Source organism: Salvia miltiorrhiza, chromosome 8 (genome assembly GCF_028751815.1).
Source record: "Salvia miltiorrhiza cultivar Shanhuang (shh) chromosome 8, IMPLAD_Smil_shh, whole genome shotgun sequence".
Classification (NCBI taxonomy): domain Eukaryota; kingdom Viridiplantae; phylum Streptophyta; class Magnoliopsida; order Lamiales; family Lamiaceae; genus Salvia; species Salvia miltiorrhiza.
In genome coordinates, this window is record NC_080394.1 from 24,111,846 (window position 1) to 24,134,094 (window position 22,249).

General features: G+C 36.1%; 1 protein-coding gene and 1 long non-coding RNA gene across 3 annotated transcripts; both read right to left on the reverse strand.

The window, feature by feature from the left end:
• Nucleotides 1-2,285: 2,285 nt before the first annotated feature.
• Nucleotides 2,286-4,431, reverse strand: LOC131002018 (uncharacterized). Its single transcript, XR_009094103.1, has 2 exons — nt 4,108-4,431; nt 2,286-2,852 (listed from the first exon to the last, which is right to left on the reverse strand). It is a non-coding gene; the product is annotated as an uncharacterized LOC131002018 (long non-coding RNA).
• Nucleotides 4,432-12,969: 8,538 nt separating this feature from the next.
• LOC131002019 (SNF2 domain-containing protein CLASSY 1-like) lies at nt 12,970-19,485 on the reverse strand. Of its 2 annotated transcripts, XM_057928698.1 has the most exons (8): nt 19,096-19,485; nt 18,883-18,983; nt 18,416-18,498; nt 18,056-18,126; nt 17,356-17,609; nt 15,659-17,149; nt 15,258-15,413; nt 12,970-15,163 (listed from the first exon to the last, which is right to left on the reverse strand). In XM_057928698.1, the coding sequence occupies exons 4-8, from the start codon at nt 18,102-18,104 to the stop codon at nt 13,205-13,207; spliced, it is 3,909 nt and encodes a 1,302-aa protein (XP_057784681.1). In that variant the 5' UTR covers nt 18,105-18,126; nt 18,416-18,498; nt 18,883-18,983; nt 19,096-19,485; the 3' UTR covers nt 12,970-13,204. The 2 variants fall into 2 exon arrangements, with proteins under 2 accessions (XP_057784681.1, XP_057784680.1); XM_057928697.1 differs by lacking the exon at nt 18,416-18,498.
• Between the last annotated feature and the right edge of the window lie 2,764 nt (nt 19,486-22,249).

Below are 22,249 nucleotides of genomic sequence, written 5' to 3' on the forward strand. Positions count from 1 at the left end.
CCGCCATCGATTAAAGGAAGTATTTGCTTGTAACCCACTGTCAATTTGTTGTCCTCTTTTAAAAAATCGAAACGAATTGTCAAAATTCTTGCAAATTTTTGTTATGGTTAAACAATAGATGGAGTTTATTAAACATGGTAATTTCGCATAGTGAAGTTACACCAAAATGCATATTCTTTTTTATCCTTTTCACACTTTTAATTTGTTTAATGTTAATCCGTGTAAAAATTAGAATTAAATATGGACCTTTTATTTACATGAAATCAATGGTTCATATTGATTCTTATTTCTTATCTTAAGGATAGTTTCTATTTTAACCCCACCATATATATACGGAAAGAAAACAATTGTTAAAATATCTTATCCAACTGCGACTTCTTTACTTCCAAGAATGGTAGTTTGATGATTGAATCTCTTCTATAATTTGTCGAGCATCTAATGATGGATATAATGAAATGGAAATATGTCCTGATCATTTTAAACAAGCAAACATAAATTTTGGTCATTAACTTAAAAAATATAAAAATCTGATCATATTTTACGCGTTCTGTTCAAATTACCTTTTTACCCATCGATCATGCCTATTTGTGTTACACGAATGGTACTAGTGATCATATTAGTGTTAATAGTGTCATATACTTATGCTGATACATTGTCTTGTCTTATATAGATGGGTGCAGTCATATGACCATTTTGAACACTTCCCCGTAAGTTTTAGATTCTCTATTTAGGGTTTAGATTCTTCATTTAAGGTTTAATCATCAAATAATACTTTTGGCACTAATACTATTATTTGTGCCAAAAGTACCAATTTATTTGATTTTTTTTTTTGTTGGTACTTTTGGCACTAATGTTGTCATTTGTGCCAAAAGTACCAATTAACTTGAATTTTTTTAATTTTTATTGGTACTTTTGGCACTAATAGTGCCAAATGTACCTAATTCACGCGCAAACTCGAATCCGGTCCGCCCTAATTAAGGGCAAAATACGTATAAAAAAAATGGCCAAAATTTATAATTTTTAGATGAGTGATCAAATATTAAGTTTCATTGCTCAATATGACTATCCCATGAGTTAACTCTAATGAAATTAATAAATACTTCACATGTATATTTTGATCTAACAACAAAAGGGAGATGGATAAATGGAATTTTTACTATCTAGATTTACATGAGTCACTCATTTAATGATTCAAATCACTAACAATTAAGCACAAGTTTTTTTTATCCATACTTTCTCACCCATCAAAGCAAGTGAAGCTTTAATTTTATGATGGTGATATCTAACAATACCTATTAAAAAGATTCATTTTTTATCTGTTGAAAATAAAATTAATAATGAGCTAGGAATCTTAATCCAGTTTGAATTTGACGATTGGCTTGATAGATTGAAAAAAGGAGATTAATTAGAATCGAAATTTTCGAGCCTACAAAAAATTGAGCTTGATTAACTCGAATTAAAAATAGCTTGAGCTCGAAAGAACTACCAAAATAAATGAATTAGTTTAACTAATTTAATTTTTTATCGTTACTTGGTTTGTCAAATTTCTTTTTTTTTTTTTTTAGAATTATAAGAGACATTTAATATATAATCAAATCAGCAATCCGCAATAATCGTACGCAGGCGAAACACTATTCCCATAAAGGTGGCCAAGTGGGAACACTACTCACAAGCGGGATTGAACCCAAAATTTCTTATTGTAACAGCCCGTTCTTGGGAAAAATAAAATATAATAAATAAAAGAGCTATTTAGAATAAAGGAGGTTAATGATATAAATGAGGTTGCGTTACGAGAAAAATCCCAAGGATTCAAATAGGTTTAACTTCGCAGCTCCTTAGAAAAAGAAATAGGAAAAAATATTAGGAAAACTTGACTGAGCTGAATAAACTTGACAATTATATGTTACATCGGTTATTAATACTCTAAAGAGATAAATGAAAGGAGATAAAATGTAAGGTATTGAGAGATGTCAATCAAATGACAATATTCAAACTCAGGATCGCATAAGTTTAGTTTTGTGACTCTGATCATAATCAATGATAGTTTCATTAATAGAAATATGAGTTAAGCGTCTAAGCCTAACCTGATAATAGTGTGCTACAAAATAGAAATTCTCAGTTTAGGGAATTTAAAAGACGAGCTGGCAAGCTAGTCATTAGCGGAAGCAAAAGACGTCATGATACTATTACCTAGCATCAACTCAGCCTCGTCTGCACCAACCGATCAACCTGAAAATATTTGAAAATAATTTGGACTGAGTAATAATGCACTCAGTGGGCATGAGTTTCTAAAATATTTTATGAAATAATCAAAGCAGTTTATCCAATATCACAATCATAACTCATAAGGTTTAAAAACAGAAATCCACTTCTAAGTATGATAAAACTTTTTCTTATTAAGTGGCGCGCCATGCGACGTTCGATTGTTACTCGCTGCTTATAATCCCGGGCCTTTAGCCACCGTCGGATCGTTTACCGCCGCTTAAGTGAACCCGGGACGCTACCCAGATGGAACATATCATCATTTGTGCTTTGGAACGTGTCCAGGAGCACCCTTATAACGCCTGCTTAGCTTTGTTAGTGCACGATGGTGATCAACCCACCGAGCTACTATCCTTGTGTACACAATCCTCATCTAACGTGTTAAGCCAAATGAGAATCTCGATCGATGCTTATACGAGCATTAAACAATACATAACGCACATAAAAACATTTATATTAGATAAACAGATATTTTCATGAAATATCAGAGCTTATATAACTCAAGATAGATTTTAGCAAAATAAAGCCCACTTCGAAGTAGATATTCAGTGCTTGCTTTGCTCTTCTCTACTGCCCTTGGTTACTTGAACCTACAAAAAATCTATTCTTAAATAGGTCTTGAGGTGTCATTCTAATTTCTAAGTAAAAGGGAAAAATCGCTCACTATTGATACACTTTGCCTGAAATAATAATTTCTTTAAGTGAGACCATAAATTTTTAATACATAATTATTAACTTAATAAATTTAAAATTTATAAAATAATTAATAATTTTAGAATATAAAACTTTAATCTTGAGAGAAAGTTAATTAAAACATTTACAAGACCAAAATAATAATAAAAGTTCAAGGAAATAATGTAATAGGCCTGCCCAATTTAATGAGCCCAAATAAAATATATAAACTGAACCCATCAGTTAATTAAAATCAGCCCATTTGAAAAAATTAGCCCAACAGATTTTAAAGAAAATCAGCCCATCATTTAATAAAAGAGAGCCCAAAAGAAACCTACATTAAAAAAAAAATCCGATTAAAAGATTGAGCTTCTCTCTCTATCCTCACTCTAACGTCTCTCTCTCTCTCTCTCTTTCTAACTCACGCCTCTTCTCCGGTCTCCCTCCACAGATCCGCCGCCGCCGCCTGCTCCAACCTCGGCGAGAATCGCCGGCTCCGACGCCTCCCTCACCCAACGCCTTCCCTCTCTCACCATACCCTCTCGCTCACCACCTCCCATCTGCCCCTCTCTCTCTCTCTTGCGTACCCGACAGCAGACGGCCAAGGAAGGAGCGCCGCCATCACTGCTGCTGCTGCTCCGTTCTCGGCCGCGTTAGTGGCGCCTGGCCTCCGGCCGCGCCACCTCGTTCAGCCGCCCCGGACTTCGCCGCCTTGCTCCGACTCTGTCTGCCTTGGCCGCGAGTGGCCGGCGGGCTGCTGCCACGCATGCAGCGCCGGCAGCCGCAGCCTTGACAGCCCGCGCCGAGCTCGGACAGCCCCCCCTTTCTCCCTCTCAACGATTCCTCGACTATCACTCACCGGAGGAACAAAAGGAATTTCAAATGTAAAGATTTGATTTTTGGTGTTTTGTATTTCTGAAATCTTTGAAGTTATGAGAAAAGAAAGTTTATGCCACTGCTGAGTTCTGATTTGGGCGTCAAAAATGGTTTCTTGAACAGTCCTTGCTGGGTTTAGTCGATTGAGTCCTCAAGTTTGTGTTCTAGTCATTGAGTTTTCTGTTATGATGTGGGTTTAGTAGTCTATGATCTTTCTTCTTCTTCTTTTTCTTTTTTTTTTACAAAATGGAAGAAAATATAGAAGGGAATTTATAAATGTATGGGAGTTGAAGTAACCTTTCTTCTTGAGTGTTGCTGTCTTTTGTTTGAGATTTTCTGTAACAAAAGGAAAAGATCGCTTGGTTGTTCATATGAAAAAGACAAAAGAGAGAGTGAATGAAGTTACTGAATTTAGTTGGAGTCTTGAGCTTTTGTAAGCAGCAATGAAGTATTGACAGATGTTGTTGGTATTGATTTCATCCGGTCATAAAATTTCTGCAATTGAAAAGTAATTGAATGAAAGCAAATTGAATGGGATTGAAGAAATTACCTTCAGAAATTGGAGTGTGCGGATTGAAAATGTTTGTGGGTCAGGTGAATCTTAAAGAAACAAGAAGATGATGTGGCTGAAAGAAAGCCAAAAGCTTTTGGATAGAATTCTTGGGGAAAAAGGAAAATGTTTCAATTCTCCCTCGACTCGGCTTCTGACACTGGCATCTTAATTTTGGGCTACCACTTATCTCAAAATTCTTGGGCTGAAAGCCCATAAAAAATATTCTCTTAAATAGAGATTATTGGGCTTAAGGTCCATCAAAACAAATAAATAAATATAAATAAAGAAAATACTAATAAGAACCTTTCTCATGTATTTTAGTATTGGGCTCAAGACCTTTGATTGATAAAAATTAATAGTAATGAACTTTAATTTAATAAAAAAAATCTCGTTCAAATAATATGACTTACTAAAAATCGGGCGTGTATCACTAGTATACTAATTAAAGGTCTTCTATATTCTTTATGGAAAGGTCGGGGTATTACACTTACAAAGAAAAAAAAATTGATGCCTTAACTTTGCCACTTGAACTAGGCCTCATCGACCGTTTGTCAAATTTTATTGCTTTGCTTCATTATGAATTTGATAATGAGGCTTCGATACTCGTCGTTGTGAAGTGTGTTTTGATTTTTTTTATCTTAAAGTTGAACTTATCATTTTATTTCTCTACTTTTTTACTCAAATGTTAAATGAAGAACTCTCCGACATAAAAATTAACAAAGGATAATTATTTAGAAATATTTAATACTCCTTTCGTCTCATTTGTATTGGCCCCCTTGCTATTTTGGATTGTCCCAATTATAGTAGCCTATTTCTTAAAATAACAAAAATAAGGGCTCATAAGTGGACAAAAGTAAAGCATTCCATCTACTTAACTCATAAATAAAGACTTTTTTAATCTCCGTGCCCAAAAGTAAGGGGCCAATACAAATGGGACGGAGGGAGTATAACTTTTTGTTGAAATGACACCCATTTTCTCATCAAATAAAATGTCAAGTTTATTGATTTAGAAAGGGTTAATTCTCTCTAAATCCTTAAACTATAGTCATTTTCCGTTTTTTCCCTCAATCTTTGAACTTCCCACAAAAAAACCCCCAACTTTCAATTTTTCCTAATTTTCCCATGACGGATTTTCCGGCCAAATCCGAAGTCGGAATTTTCCTATGTAGCGTTATTCATGCCAAATCACCCTATACGTGGCAAATCACACTCACCCTCCCCCTCCCACGTCACTCTCTTTCTCTCTTTCCCCATCCCCCTCTCCCCCCGTCTGGCTCCCCACCTCTCTCTCATCGCCAAAACCGCCCAGATTCTGGGGACGGCGGTTTCTAGGAGACGGCACAAGCCAAAGAGCGGCGTCGACTCTACCAGAATTTCAGAGGCGGCAAGCGAGCTCAGGCGGCGCCAGCTTGAGGGCCGACGTTTTCTGGGACCTCCGTCGACTCTCCCCCTTCCCCCATCCCCCACCGCTGCCACTTCCTCCTCCCTCTCCCTCCCTCTCTCCTCCACTCCATTCCCGGCGCCGATTGAAAATCCACGTTTGAAAACCCACTTCGCCCCCCTCCTCCTCCACTCAGATACCAAATTTGAAGAGGCTTAGGGCGTTAGGCGGCGTGACTGGGAGACAGAGGCTCACCGGAGGAGGCAGATCAGGGCGACGCTGCTATTTACGGCGCAAACCCTAGGCGGCGCGAAGAGGGGGCAAAACCCTAGCTGCAACTCTGAAAACGTGGGTCAGAGAGAAGGGTTCTCAGGTCGGATCTTGGGAGCACGGAGCCTTTGAGGAGAGCGGTCGTCGGGGCAATCTGTAACAGACATGGATGAAGGCGGTAGTCTGCTGGTTTTTTGGAGGAGATGAGCAGCGGCGATCGGACTTTGAGAAGAAGGTGGTAGACGTGGCAGAACGGCGACAAATTGAAGAATAACAAGCACGAAACGACGTAGTTTATGTATAATAGATACTACGTCGTTTTATTAACAATCTGACGTGTCCACGTCACTTAATTCCGATTCCATGTGTGATCGAATTTGGCCAAAAATTCCGTCATGGGAAAATTAGGAAAAATCAATAGTTGGTGGTTTTTTATGGGAAGTTCAAAGATTGAGGGAAAAAACAGAAAATGACTATAGTTTAAGGATTTAGAGAGAATTAACCCATTTAGAAAATACGATATATTCTTTCCTTACAATAATATAGTTATCAATTAAATTAGTATGTCCATCCGTGCGATTCACGATAAATATCTAAATTCAACAACATGTTTAAATAAATAAATATAAATATTAAACATAATCAAAATATAAACAAATGTAAAATATATTTTAAAATAAAACGAATAATCGACATCAATTACTCATTAAAACTCTTTGAAAATATAAATTTTTAACTTTATATAAAGTGCAATGATATTATAGGTATTAAATAAATTTAAGTTATTAGCATTAAATATTATTATTATTATTATTATTACATGTCATTATAAATATATAAAAATTTCATACACAAACATAAATAAAAAATTCTAAAATTTTAATGGAGAGAATAAAATATTTCAAATTTTAACTTTTTCATAATTTATTCGTTTTAAATTCATTTTTGATGATTTTATATAATAATAAATTTAAGATGTATATTGAATATTTTTCATGAATTAAATTTGGCGATATTTAAAAAATAATTGAGAAAGAGACAATAAAGAGTAGGGTTGTAAACGAATCGAATCGAAGCAAATATCACTGTATTCGATTTGTATTCATGAAATTATTTAAGATTCAAATCAATATTCAATACCTTTCGAATAATAAATCTGATTCGTATTCGATTCGAATTAATATTCGAACTATTCGTATTTGATTCGAATATTCGATTCAATTCAAAATTTTATAAAAAAAATATCTAAAATAATATTCTAAACAATGTAAGATTCTATATTCAACCTAGAGACATGAAAGTGAAAGAAAGGCGGGCGCTTACTCTTGAATTTAGGGCTTGAAGATATTAAGATTTATCTACTTAATTATAACGTTTAGGTTGGTTGTTGTTATACATTTCTTTCATTAATTATCTCTATTCAATTATATATAATTAGATTAGATAGTTATAAATAAAATATTGTGTGTATATATATATATATATAGATATATTATAAATATTTAATCGAATCGAATACTTACGAATATCGAATTGAATATCAAAATTTTTAATTTGTATTTGGTAACTAATCAAATCAAAAATATTATTTGTATTTGGATTCGATTCGTAAATTTTCGAATACGAATATCAAAATTCGAAAACGAATACCGAATCGAACAAAATTATTTGATTCGATTCGTATACAACTCTAATAAAGAGAAAAGCAGTGAAAAAATTGGTGGGAGAAGAGAGAAAAAAAGGAAGGGAAAAAACTTCCTTTTTATATACTCCCTCTTTCCCATTAGAATATGTTTTAATCTCCCAAAATAGAAAATGAACCTATTTTAGTGGGACATTCTAAAATACTCCCTCCATCCATCAAAAATAGTACTAAATGTGAATGATACGAGTTTTAATAAAAATATTTATTATATTGTGAGTGGAGAAAAGGTCTCACTTAAAAACTATTTTAAGTGTTTATAATAATAATTAATTATATTGTGAGTGGAAAATATGATCCACCATATGATAGATAGTTTTGAAAAATAGAAAAGAACTACTTTTTATGGATATCCCAAAATGATAAAAATAAATTATTTTTTTATAGACGAAAGGAGTAAAAAAATAAGTCTATTTTAGTGGAACGGGGAATTATTATATAGATGTAAACAATGTTTATTTTTAATAAATTTTTAGGTTCCATTGTCTAACCCGAAATTAGAAGTTTACGATTAAAGTCAGACACGAAAAGAAGTTCATCAGGACTATCCGAAGTGAAAAATCAAATAACCTGACTCAGTTAACATCCCCTTAGTTACCAACACAAAGTGGGACTTGACTTGGGCAAAATCTGCGATAGTTTAACAAAAACTTTAATTAGAAATAGTAAATGCAAATCGTATTACAATAGTCAAGAGTATTGGGCTCAACCCAAATCATGAATATAACGTGGAAGCGCGCTCAATTGATAAGCACAATGTAATTGGTATAAAACATTTCATTTCTAATTAATAAGTTGTAGGTTTGAATTATCACAAAAAAAAAAAGAAATACGAAATTATTATTGGTAATCCTTTTAAGAAGAAAAAAAAAATCTTACTAATAAATGTTATTTAAGAAAAATTAAGTGTATGTCTATCTCTCTATTAGTTACCTATTAACTACTCCCTCTGTTCCACCAAAAATAGTCCTAAAGGTAGATGACACGAGTTTTAATAAAAATGGTTATTGTATTTTGAGTGGAAAAAAGATCTCACTTAAAAATAGTGTTTATAATGATAATTAATTGTATTATGAGTGGATAATATCGCCCATCATGTGATAGATAGTTTCTAAAATAGAAATTGACTAATTTTTGTGGACATTCCAAAATAGTAAAAATTGACTATTTTTTTATGAACGGAGAGAGTATTAAGTAAGTCGATGTTGAAATAATATCAATTCATATGTTTATTTGTTGTTACAAATATAGAATGATCAAGATAAATATATTAGTTTATTTTTCTTTTTTTCATAAATTTTTTAATTCAATTGACCCGACGATGACGAGCTAGCTTAAAACTAGAAAGTTTGGAGTTAAGATCAACAAATTTTAGCTTGAAAATTTTTCAATTCTAACCAGGGCCGGTGCTTCTTCACATTTAGTGGGGCAATGGCGCGGGGCTCCAAATTTTTGGGGGTCCAAAATTTAGGTCTAATAATAATATTATGCCATATTATATATATATATATATATATATATATATATATATATATATAGGAAGAGGTTGTAATAAAAGCCTCTTTTAAAATGAGAACTAGGAACCTAATCTTGACCTTTAAAATTGTAGATCTAGTGGTTAAGATTATTTCATTTAATAATTCACGCATAATTAGGAAATCTAATTAGAAGGTGCCGTCTTTTTAGTTTTTCATAATCCCTCCGTCTCTGAAATAAGTTTATCTTTTTCCTTTTTGGGACGTCCCCCAAATAAGTTCCTCTTTCTTTCTTTCCATTTTTGGACAACTATCCCACCACTAATAATACTTTATTTATTCTTACTTTTCATTTTTTCACCACTCCCAATACTAATTATAACACTTTTTCACTTTTTCACCACTCCCAATACTAATTATAACATATTTTTCTCCACTATCAATACATTTTACCATTTTTCCTTAAAACCTGTGTCGTCCCCAAAGAGGAACTTATTTTGGGGACGGAGGGAGTAATTTAAAGGTTAATTAAGTCATTTGCATTTTACTGAACTAATTAAAGAAGAGATTTTTATGGGATTGGTTCTCATGCAGTTTTGTCATATTTTATGAAATTCGTTATGAAAATAAATTTAAAATTTTGGATGTAGTGTTTTTAAATATTTTGATGTGCATAAGTATTAAAAGTAATGTAAAAGTCAAAGAACAATTTTTTGTCTTACATTTTTACAATAGTTATTATTTTTGCATACACTTGCACAAATATGCGACGAAAATGCACAGTTGGATTCATAGATTTTGATACTTATTAGTGCATAGTCGATCATTGTTTTTTTTTTTTTTTACAAAAAATTTATTGAGTTGCATATTTAATTATTTCATTTGATTTAATTGTACGTAGCTTTTAGTTGCCCAGTTAATAAGAATCATTGCATTAAGGGGATAGACACTTATTGAATTCCATGGTTTTAGTCTAATGCAACAATAAATTCCGACTGTGCAATTAGCACTTTCCAATGTACCAATTCACGTTTAAAAACTCTTATAATAAAAAATACTTATGAACTAACTCACAATTCAAATGCACTTAGACTAAACAATTAAAACAAATGAACAACCCAATAGACTTATCCACAAAATTGTACAACTATTCTTAACATCTATGAAACAAAAAATATTGCTTGTGCAAATAGAACTTTCCAATGCACCAATACACATTTAAAATATCTTAGAACACATCTTTATTAATGTGCAAACCTCATAATTTATAATATTTTTTTAGCTTTGCAATTAAATAATATTTTGCTCAACATATCTTTATATATATAAAAAGCAAAGTAAATGTAATTTAATTCAATTATAAGGGTGTAATTGGAATTGGAGTGAAAATTTTAGAAACCAATTCAGCAAAAATTGTGGATCCCATAACCTACAAAACCACATTAATTATTGTTTTATTTTATTTTATTCTTTCTTAATGATTTAACTTATTGTTAATCAACATACAACATCTATGCAATTGGAATTGATTTTCATACAACATCCAATCAAAAAAATCGCACACCTATATAACAATAATCATCATCTATGCAATCTAAAAAACATTTAACAAAAAAATTGATGAAAATTTTATATCTATGCAACCAGTTTGCACATCTATGCAACAACAACCATAATCTATGCAATATTTATAAAAAAAAAAAACAACAAAAACCCAACATCTATGCAACGACATACAACATCTATGCAATTGAAATTGATTTTCATACAACATCCAATCAAAAAAATCGCACACCTATGTAACAATAGTCATCATCTATGCAATCTAAAAAATATTTAACAAAAAAATTGATTGAAATTTTATATCTGTGCAACCAGTTTGCACATCTATGCAACAACAACCATAATCTATGCAATATAAAAAAAAAACAACAAAAACCCAACATCTATGCAACGACATACAACATCTATGCAATTGAAATTCATACTCATACAACATTTATGCAACATCATTCAACATCTATGCAACAATAACCATCATCTATGCAATCTAGAAAGAATTAACAAAAAAATCGAAAGCAATTTTATACCTGTGCAATCTATGCAACAACAACCCAAAATCTACTCAACAACATACACCATCAATGCAACTGAAATTCAAAATGGTTAAGCAATTATCTGTTTTGAATGGCCTGAAGAAAGACCGAGTTCGTTGCGGCCTTGCAATCGCTCCGCCTACGCCTTCGCCTACTTTGAATCACCGGGGAACAACCACTTAAGTTAATACCTCCGTCTTCGCCGCCGCCGGAAACACCTAAGACCCACGACTAACACTCTCGCCGTCGCCGGAAAACCTTTGTCTTGCACACTTCGAAGTCAATCCTCACCACCGACGCGTTGCACAGATCGGTGTACAATATTCCTGCAACCGCCTTCGACTTGCACAGAACGATTCTAACATCGGTAGATTCGACCGACGATCAATTATCCCTAATCGGTTTTTTCAACAGATTCGATCGCCGGCTCCTAGGTGCATAGGCGGCTCATCTCAAGTAAAAACCCTAGATAAAAGTGAAATTGTGAAATTGAGTGGAATGAGAAACGTGAGTATATTTAATTAGTGTATTACATGTTTACCCTTTCAATTTCAATTGCATTTAAATTATTAATTAAAGTATGCATCTGTAATTTAATCTCAGCCATCTATTTTTTCTAAATGAATGGTTTAGATTAGGTTCCTAGTTTTCATCTTAAGGGGGCTAAAATGTATGAATTCTATGTAGAACACGTATGAATTAGCTGTGTAACTGTATGAATTGCGAAATTCATACGTGTTCTACATAGAATTCATACATTTCGCAATTCATACAGTTACACAGCCAATTCATAAGTGTTCTACATAGAATTCAGCCGTTTCTAGTTTTTACAAAAAGATGTGTTTTTATTATAGCCCAACTCTATATATATATATATATATATATATATATATATATATATATATAGGGGGCCGCTCCAATGAGACCACATAATTTTAGTGAGATCTAGGACACGATCTGATGCGTTTACATATATATATATATATATACTATTTCACTCTAAGTCAGTAGCAACAACGGCAAAACAAAAAAAAAAATTGTATTCTTAATTCCTAAATGGCTAAACAGCAGCAAACGGCTCTCTACTCTCCCTCTCTCACTTCTCTGTTCTCTCTCAAGAAAGGTTCATGGGTTAGCAATTTTATGCATTCAAAATGAGGTATTATAAAAATTTGATCTTGAAGATGTTATTGATGATTTTACTTCTTAAAATGCTAGAAGATTTTAATTATTTTAATAATTTAATTATTATTTAATGATCTATTGCATTTTTATCGTGAATATTTAAGTTGTGCAATTTAGTCGCAAGTATGAAAAAACATCATCTATGACTACAACAAATAAAGAAGGGCCTCCTTTTTTCTTTTCGCCTAGGGCCCCGAAATGTGAGGGCCGGCCTTGCCCGTAACCGAATAACTTGCAACTCCATAAAACCAATCTGAAATTCAGTGGATTGACTTACTTGATTGATATTCCTATTCGTAGCAAAGAAAAAACAATCTTCCATCCAAAATGGTGACTTTTCCAATTAACACTTCAATAAAACATCATAAGTTCAAGTGGTTAAAGAAAGGAAATTGGCTAAACAAAATATTCAAACTAGTAAACATCCCATAAAAACGTTCCCCGTCAAAAGTAGCTAAACAGAAAGCAAACATTAAAGATTCAACCGTGGACAAGAATGGCGAGAGTAACAACATTGATTTATTGCAAAATAATAATGTCTTCAATCAATTATTCATTCATCCTGTCTTGAATCACATATTTCAAATTTTCTTAATGTGATTTTATATTTTTATTCATCTCCTCATTGTCCGGGAAAATGGAAAAATAAACAACTTGTTCAAGAAAATAGGATGAAAATTAAGGATTAGAATGTACATCCATCGCAGTCTAAAACATGATATGGCATCATCATCACATTTTCTTGAGCATACCTTTTCCTCTAATCACGTTGGAGGCTTTCTCGTTCTTCATGATCCGGTGGAACAGCGCTGCTCGATCTTCTTCGACAATCTCTCTGAGTAGCTCATCCTCGATCTTGGGCGCCTGCCAGTGAGACGGGTCCTCGACGTGTTCGTCGCTGAAAATCATATCCGAAACCCACTCCTTCCAAGTAGTTCTGCTGTGCTTTTCCTCCTCCAGTGTGCCAGTGGCCAGCAGTTGATATACATAAACAACTTTGTTCTGGCCGGGCCGGAACGCTCGTGCAATCGCCTGCTTACTCTTGGAAGGATTCCACTCAGAGTCGAGCAAGATAACGCGCGACGCAGCAGTCAAGCTGATACCTTCAGCACAGGCCGTGATCGAGGCAAGCATGACTTTTGATGGCCCCCCTGGCTCCTCAAATTTATCCATCACCCGCCCTCTCTCAAAGAGCTCGATGTCTCCTTGAAGCACAAGGACTTCCCGCCCTTTACGCCAGCCGTAGAACCTCTCGAATATCTGCAGGAACAGATTGATCGGGGCGATGTTGTGGCAGAATATCAGCAGCTTCTCGTTTCTGAGCAGGCATCTTGGCACGAGGTTCATAACGAATCTAACTTTGGAGCCCGACTTCATGTCAAACTTGAACTTCTCGAGATCCTCCAGCTCCTCCGGGCTGAAGTACTGGCGTGAGCACGCTGTTGTTCGGATCAACCAAGGATGGATGGCACCAAGCGTGATAAGCAGCTCCAGCTCCAGAGGGAATCCCTTGTACACGGGCCTCTGATTCTGAAGTTTCAACAGAATCTCTTGTTGAAGGCTGGTCGACTTCATCATCAACGTGTAGCATTGCAAGCCGGGGAGCTCGTCTGAGGTGCCTCCCTCATACACGTCTATGAACTTGGTAGTCAGTTTCCTCAACGTCTTCAGCGCTTGCTCTCTTTCTCCGCCCTTGTTGGAGTCTATCTTCTTCGAGATTTTATCGATCAGAAGCTTTCGTCCCCGATTCTCCAGCGAAAATTGAGTTAGCCTCTCTTTATTTCTCTTCTCATACTTGGGATCCAGCTCTCTCAACACCTCGTTCACGAAGCTCGGCCTTGCTAAGAGAAGGGTGTTGAAATATTCACCGAAATTGTTCTGAAACAACGTACCCGAGAGCAAAACTCGAAGCCTCGTATTAACCTTCATCAGAGCTTTCCTGAGCCTCGACTTTGTGCTCCTCGGGTTATGCCCTTCATCAAGGATCAGAATCCCGGGGCACTGCTTCAGTAGTTGAGCCATGTATTTCCTGTGCGCGTAAGGCGAATCTTCCCGTGTCAGAGTGAGGAATGAGGTGTAGCCCATAAGCAGGATGCTGGGATGCGAAAGCCACTGCTGCATCTTCTCAAGACAGTCGAGCACATGCATGACATCTTGGTTGCGGGGAAGGCCCGGTGCGACCTTCATTCTCTGCTTCAAGACCTCGCCTTTATATGTTTGACCACCGTGGATTTGGTAAACAGGAATAGGCACCTTCCACTTGATTATCTCTTTGTACCACGTGTACAGCGTCGTTTTTGGAGCAAGGACTAACGGCCTCGATCCGGGAAACAGCTTCAGGTAGCTAACAAGAAACGCGATGATGAGCAAAGTCTTTCCGGCTCCAGGAGCGTGAGAAATGACGCAGCCGCCTCGTCTCTTCTTCTTTTTCTCCATTCGTGATGGTATCAAAGATCCAGCAATGTTCCGCCACAGGAATTCGAAAGCTTTCCTTTGGTGGCTCCGTAGTTTATCTTTGAGATCAGGAATCAGCGACCACACGTTGTTCTCCCCGTTTCCTATTGAAGGCTTAGTCGATGGGGCAGGAATGCAGAGTTGCTCGAGATCTTTATGTTCGCTCTTTTTGTGCTCTGCGTCCACGTCGTCTCCAGTTCTTTGCTCCTTTGTTGGAGTGCTTTGTGTAGTTGGAGTCTATAGAACCAAAAAGGAATAACTGATAAATTTTCATGTGATTACTATTGTAATTAATCTTAAAGATTGAAATACCAAATCAAGACCAACTTACAAATGGTGGCAAAATATCCTTTATTTCAGTCTCCACGGATCCACACAATTGGCAAACCATTCCAACTTCCTCATCAAGTCGATAATCATGTTCGCACTTATTCCCCCCGATCCAACTCGAGTTTTGCACTTCATCAGGAGGTTTACCATGAGAATCCTGTGAAATGTTCCAAACAGACGGAGTTGATAACAAAAGCATTTCATAACTCAACCATATAGAATAATGAGGCGCAATGTCTCCCTCACCATGCACGTCTATTACTGTGCTTTTATTCATAATTGATAGTTTTATTCGGAATAACTATCACTTTTATTTATAAGAGCACTGTCACTTTTCTCTTTTTGTCTAGAATAATTAAGCATGAAACTCACATGAAATTGATCAAGATTGCAAAGTTGTACCTCATTATCATCAAGGAGGTACCATGATGCCAAAGCAACTTCCATTTCCTTCCACAACATATCGATCTCCGATATTCCTTCCTCGTTGTTTACAGCAGGTTTCTCGTCCGGCTCCTTCTCATTCGAGGATTTCTTCGACTGATGCTCCTTCCACTGCTCAACCACGGGGGGCTGCACCGGCTCATTTTTTAGAGTGGCATCGATATTGTTCATACATCTTCTGATCAATTCTCGGCATAGTTGTGCCGTTACAGAGCCCTTCCTGAAACTCCTCACGTCGTAAATGCTCTCTCTAACGTAAAAGCAGTCCCTCTTCAAACTAGTCGAATGGCTGCTCACTCTGTGGTATTTTCTACGAGTGACTTTCGGACCCTTTCTACCTCCACTTTCAGCATCCATGAAGTCAAATGTTTTCCTTTTCTGTGAGGACTGAAATCCGTTCATATAGAAATATCTTGAAACCATTTCTCCGATATCTTTCGAACTTTCTTCAGGAACCTTGAAATTCAGGAAATTTTTATCGAGGATCGACGAGCCATTGCCACCGGAACCGTCTGTAGGAATGATCGCAAGCTCTTCTTGTCGAGCTCCTTTGAGCGCGGCTAATTTCTGCTGATACTTAGACATGCCCGATTTCTTACCACTCTTACGTTTAGGCGCGTCCGAGTCCCCATCATTTTCATGTGATGGAGCGCCATCTTTGGACTTTCTTTTACTAGAGCTACTGCAGTTTTCATCCGAACGGTGGTGCTGAAATTCGTTGTCGGCCTGAACTGAGAGAGCCATTGGAAACTCATCATACTCTTCATCCTCCGACGAACTCTCATCATACTCTTTCTTATAGGTCTTGCTCTCTCCTAAACGGGTCACCTCAATCTCGTAATCTGGAAGGTTATCGCAACCCAAGTAACGTTCTGGCTGTGCATTTCGACGTTTTGATCTCCGCAGTTCAGTGGGATCGTACGAACACAAGAACCCGACCTCACGTCCTTCGGAACCTTCCTCGTTGGTGGCCAGATCAGCTTGCATAACAAAAGGGGTCAAAACATTATTTTCCACCTTGAAACTCACACAATACGTATGATTCGGAGAATCTGCTTGACCACTGTCAGGACTGTATTCCGAAACCTCGTAGACAATATGATTCCTCATCGATCTCACATCAAATGCCGTTTGCTTCAGAACAGATGCGACAATGAGCCATGACATATCAGCGCAGAATATCCCACTAAACAACTTGAACTTTTGAACTGAAAAACAGTCCTCGGAGGACCCCCAACGGTAATATTGACTCTCGTATGGCTTCTGTTCTAGCTTTTGAAGTACAGAAATCTGATTGATTTTCACCATGGTAGTTGCTTTACAAAGCTTCTTGTTTATCAGATAAAGATCAGGGCCTTGGTCGACGTAGAAACTGATATAGAACTCGCAGTTACATGATGCGCCATCATGTTTCCTCTCAATCGATCTTATCCTTGCATCAACCCAGACCTAAACCACATCAACACCAGTTAATGAGATCAAGCAAAGACAAATACAGGACAATATGTGGTTTGGAAAATTATAGATCAAAATGAAAGGACACTTCAAATAATGTAAGTGAAGAGAAATGTGACCCTAGAGTAAGTTGACTTCTTTAAAATTTGGAAGAGGCCAGTTACCTACAATAAGTTCAATGATAATCGTTAAAAACTTACAGGTTCATCACTTGTCTCATCATCTGAATCTTCAGGATTGTGAAATGTAGAAAATACACAAACATCAACTCCTTGCCTTAAAAAGGATATGCAGTCGGATACAATAGCTCTTCTTGACCTTACACGAAGATGCGACATTGGAAGGTCCTCCTCAATGACCTCTCCATTTTCAACAATATGTGTCGAGATAGCTCCACCATTAACTTTGAGGCGCTCCACAGGTTGCCATGAGCCATTCCGAAAAGCCTCAAAAGCTATGAATTGGCAAAGAATGAAGCAAAAGCTAGAAGTCAACAGAGTATTTTTGATGATTAATTGAGATTTAGGAAGATAATGTAAAGAACTTAAAACCACTCCTTTCTAATTAAAAAGAAAGGATGAGATATTATGTCCAAAACCATACGTAGCAATTTATGTTCCAAAACACTCCCCAAATGTGTGATACAGATAAATGGAAACGCATTATTTTGAGTTGTATATGATATTGACATTAGCAGCAAATGGCATAATTTACTTTGTCCTAAGATAACTGCATTACTAAGTTATGGGGAAGACAGATGAAATGAAATGAAATTCATGTGAGTGAAGCATGTAAGTGACAGTGTGCAAGCAAGATAGATTAAATAAGAAGTCATTCAAAGTTTCAAACTACATGAAGGTCGAACGAACAATGGTAAACATAAACTGGCTTTCTACTTACGATATGGATCAAATGGATGGTTACTTTGATGTATCTGCAACCTCTTCATGATTCCTTATAGACTCCTTTTGCTAAAAATAAATAAATAAACAAAATTAACTGCATATTTGAAGTGCCTCCAAATTACAGCAACCACAATGATGGATTCGGAAATACATATAAGTTGCTTGTCTACAAATTGAGAGAGTTGAGCACAACAAAACTCATACATAATAGAAGTCATTTTATTAGAAATTTGAGTTTAAAATGTAAAAGATCCATATCCATCCTTGAAAAACCTATATATAATAACATTTCCCAGAAATTTGAAAGTGGCAAAGATACTAAGTGAGATAGAAAGAGAGATTTTCAAGAATTCACCAAGGTTTTGGGGAAGATACACTTAGTTTACTGAATAAAGGCATTGCTTTTTATGTAGTGATGGCATGTGAGATCTGCTTCACCTAATATAAAATCTCTTATTAATATAAAACCACAAAAAACAAAAGAAAACAAATACAAAAAATAAAACAAACAAATAAACCTTATCAGATCCCTGCAGTTCTAACAAACTCTTTAACATTTCTTTTTCTGTGCAACATAGATTCACTCTGTAACAAACAATACTTAAAATTTGCGAAAGGAATTCCTAATTCGTCAAATTACATATAAAAAAAATGCACCCTCTCTGTTTCCTCTTCGCTCAGATTTCTGATCCAAAAAATGCTGAACATAATAAAGCTGACAAAATCCATGCACAAGAATTAACAAACAAAAAATTCACCCCATTGAAAAGGAAATGTAGAAACAGAAAAACATCACTTAGAAAAAAGCAGAAGCAAAATTACCAAATTAAGAAAGAATGATTCAGTCTTAATTCAAGCTAAAAAATCAGCGTCGACGTCATCGTCATCATCACCATCCAATTATCATCACGCGCCGTCACCAACTAGTACAGAAAAATTCAAGATTACAACAATCAGCCACACATTTTCCACCAAACACACACACACACACACACACACACACAAAAGAGGCAAAATTAATCCAGAATCATATACCAGAGAGTGAGATGAAGATTCCGGGCAGGCTTGTAGCTGGAAAATCTGTGCTGCGCTTTAAATGTAGTCAGCAGAGAGTGGAAAGCAATAAATAAGGAATGATGAATCCAGCAGTGAATGAGGAGAGAGGGAGAGAGAGAGAAAGGGGAAAAATTGTTGGGAGTTTGTGAAAAATGTCGGGCTTTTTTGCATGGAACCGGAAAAAGAGGCAGTAAAGGGCGTTGGGAATCGGGGTGAGATTGAGAGATTCGGTTGATCGGACGGCGGAGGAGTCACAGAGTAAGAGAGGGGGAGGGGTTCATTTTCTCTTGACTTTTGCGGTCTGTGAAAGAATCCATTGGATTGTGGCTCGTGCTCGTCTCAATTATTTAAGCTTCGATTCCATATATTTTCACATTCACTGGACTGTATAGACTGACTACAATACCTGAAAGCGGTTGACGAATTTACAAACGAACCGCTCTAAATAACCCGGTTTCCACCTTCATATTTTGCTCCGAGGTGATCTTGGGTACAATCGGATCTACCTTACAATCAAGTTGCACTCCCACTTTAAATCTTGATCCGCATTCTGATTCAAATATTCTAATTCAAATTGTATAAATAACACTATTCTGGATGTAGATCAACCCCGATTGTATAATTAGGGATGGATCTAGAATTTAATGTTAGAGGGACTGAATTTGTTGAAATACGGCGCCATCGAACTAACTATTTTTTAGCATTCCATACACTTCATTTTCATGCATTTTTTTAATAATCACTTAATATAATGGATAATTGTTTGCAATTCAATTAATTCAATATCAAGTAGATTGAAAGCATATAAAGCTATATTTTTACACATTTTAAAAAAAAAATGTTTCATATTCTAAACATATAAACTAATTTTCATTATTAATAATTCGTAATTTTACTTTTAACTTGAGAATTGACTCAAATTCAACATTAAAAATTAAATAAAAAAGAAAAATAGGATAAAATATACACATATAAACTAAGAGAGCGTTGTTGAAATAGTCATTTTAAAGAAGAAAATACAATATTTGGCAACTAATTGAAAAAACACAAAATCTAGCCATTTATTAGGTGTAAAGATTGTTTTGTCCTTAATTAGAGCGGATCAGATTCGGGTCTAATTCGGGTTTGCGCGCGATTAGGCACATATGACACTAGTGCCATATGTGCCAACCGAAAAAAAAATCTAAATATATGGCACTAAGAGCATCCACAGTGGGAGTTACCTGATAGCTGACCTGATCTTTTTAGTTTTGATTTTTGTATTTTTTATTTAAATTTAATTGCACAAATTTAAATAACACAATTTACTTCAAATTTAAATTGCATTAATTTTAAAATCCTAAAAATTACATTAAAAAATTACATAAATCTTAAAAATTTAAAGACATATCCTAAAATAACTATTCCGGATCTAGAGATCCGAAACGTGCCCAAACGTGCTTGATCAAATCACTGGTAGTAGTGCTGGTTGGCCTCAAAGATCACTGGCGCCGCCGTTCCATCCAACACGTCGGAGAACAGAGGTGAATGGTTCAGAACGTTGATGTCGTTGTTCGAACCGGCGACACTGAATAAGGCATGCCAAATCCAAAAATCGTGGGATGCTACGGCCTCCAAGATCAAGGTGGGCTCCCCTTGATCACCGCGTGTATATGCGTCGTGCCATGCCATTGGGCAATTCTTCCACGCCCAATGCATACAATCAAGACTCCAGAGCATCCCGGAAAATTCGTGTCGCGTCTCGTGCATCTGAAGAAGGCGTTGGATGTCCACCTGCATAGGACGTCGAAGATACTCGGCTCTGTAAGCCCGGATGACAGCCCTGCAGAATTTCTTGAGGCATAGACTCCCCATCGTGTTGGCGACCTTGAGATACTCGTCGAAAGTATCCGCACTGACGTCGGTGTCTAATTGGCGGATAGCCGCCGTGCATTTCTGCAAAGGCGTGAGAGAGTCCCGACCTCATGCAACATGGCTCATCTGGAAGTAAGTATCTTCACCTTGAACAACCTCGACGATGCGCAAGAACAACTCATTCTGCATCCGAAGACGACGTCAAAAAAATGTAGTCTCGTACGTCGGATTGTCGTTGAAGTAGTCTTGCATAAGACGTAAATGGGCAGCCTCACGATCACTATGGACGTATTGTCGGTGATGAACAACACGTTCCAGCGCCGGTTGAGAGTACATTTGAGCAATCAATTGTTACTGCTCCTGGATCTCAAACCGATGATCGTCTGCACTACACCGTCGGAGAAAGATGACGAAGTATCATCGAACCATTTCATTTTTTGAAGAAAAAGAGAGGGAGATTGAAGGAGAAATGGAGGAAAATTGAAAGAGAGAATTATTTGTGTGTGTGAATAAAGAAATGAGTGAGAGGTATTTATAGAAGGGAAAAAATAAAAAAATAAAAGAAAAGGGAGAGAAACGGCTATGAAGTCGTTGGGAGCAAGAAAACAAAATGGGGAACAGCTATATTTGGCCGAAAATTCAAAATTAAAATAAATAAATTATTAGGCGCGTGTAAAACACGTGCGTGCATTAAAGGAGATCACGCTTGGCCTGATATATCGTGACAGACTCGAGTCCCTTGTGGCTGCAGTGGGTGAGCCGATCTTGTGGGTGACTCGAGTCCCCATATCGGGTCACCCACTGTGGGTGCTCTAATGACACTAGTATGGCCATAAGTGCCATTTGTGCAGCACACTAAATGGAGAATCTAAACCCTAAATAGATAATCTAAACCCTACGAGGAAGTGTTCAAAATGGTCATATAATTGTACTCATCTAAATAATATCAGCACACGTGCATATGGCACTAATGACACTAATATGACCATAAGTACCATTTGTGCAGCATTGAGTATATGACACTAATGACACTAATAGTGCTATGTGTGTTTAACCCGCGCGCAAATCTGAATCCGACCTGAATCTGGTCCGCCTTTATTAGGGCAAAACAGTCTTAAAACGTGAAAAATAGCCATATTTTGTGTTTTTTCAATTAGTGGCAAAATATTGTGTTTCCTTCTTCAAAATGGTCATGCGAGTATATTATTTCTATAAACTAATGTATTATATTTTTTCTTGTATTTTTTTATTTATATTCATATATATATATATATATATA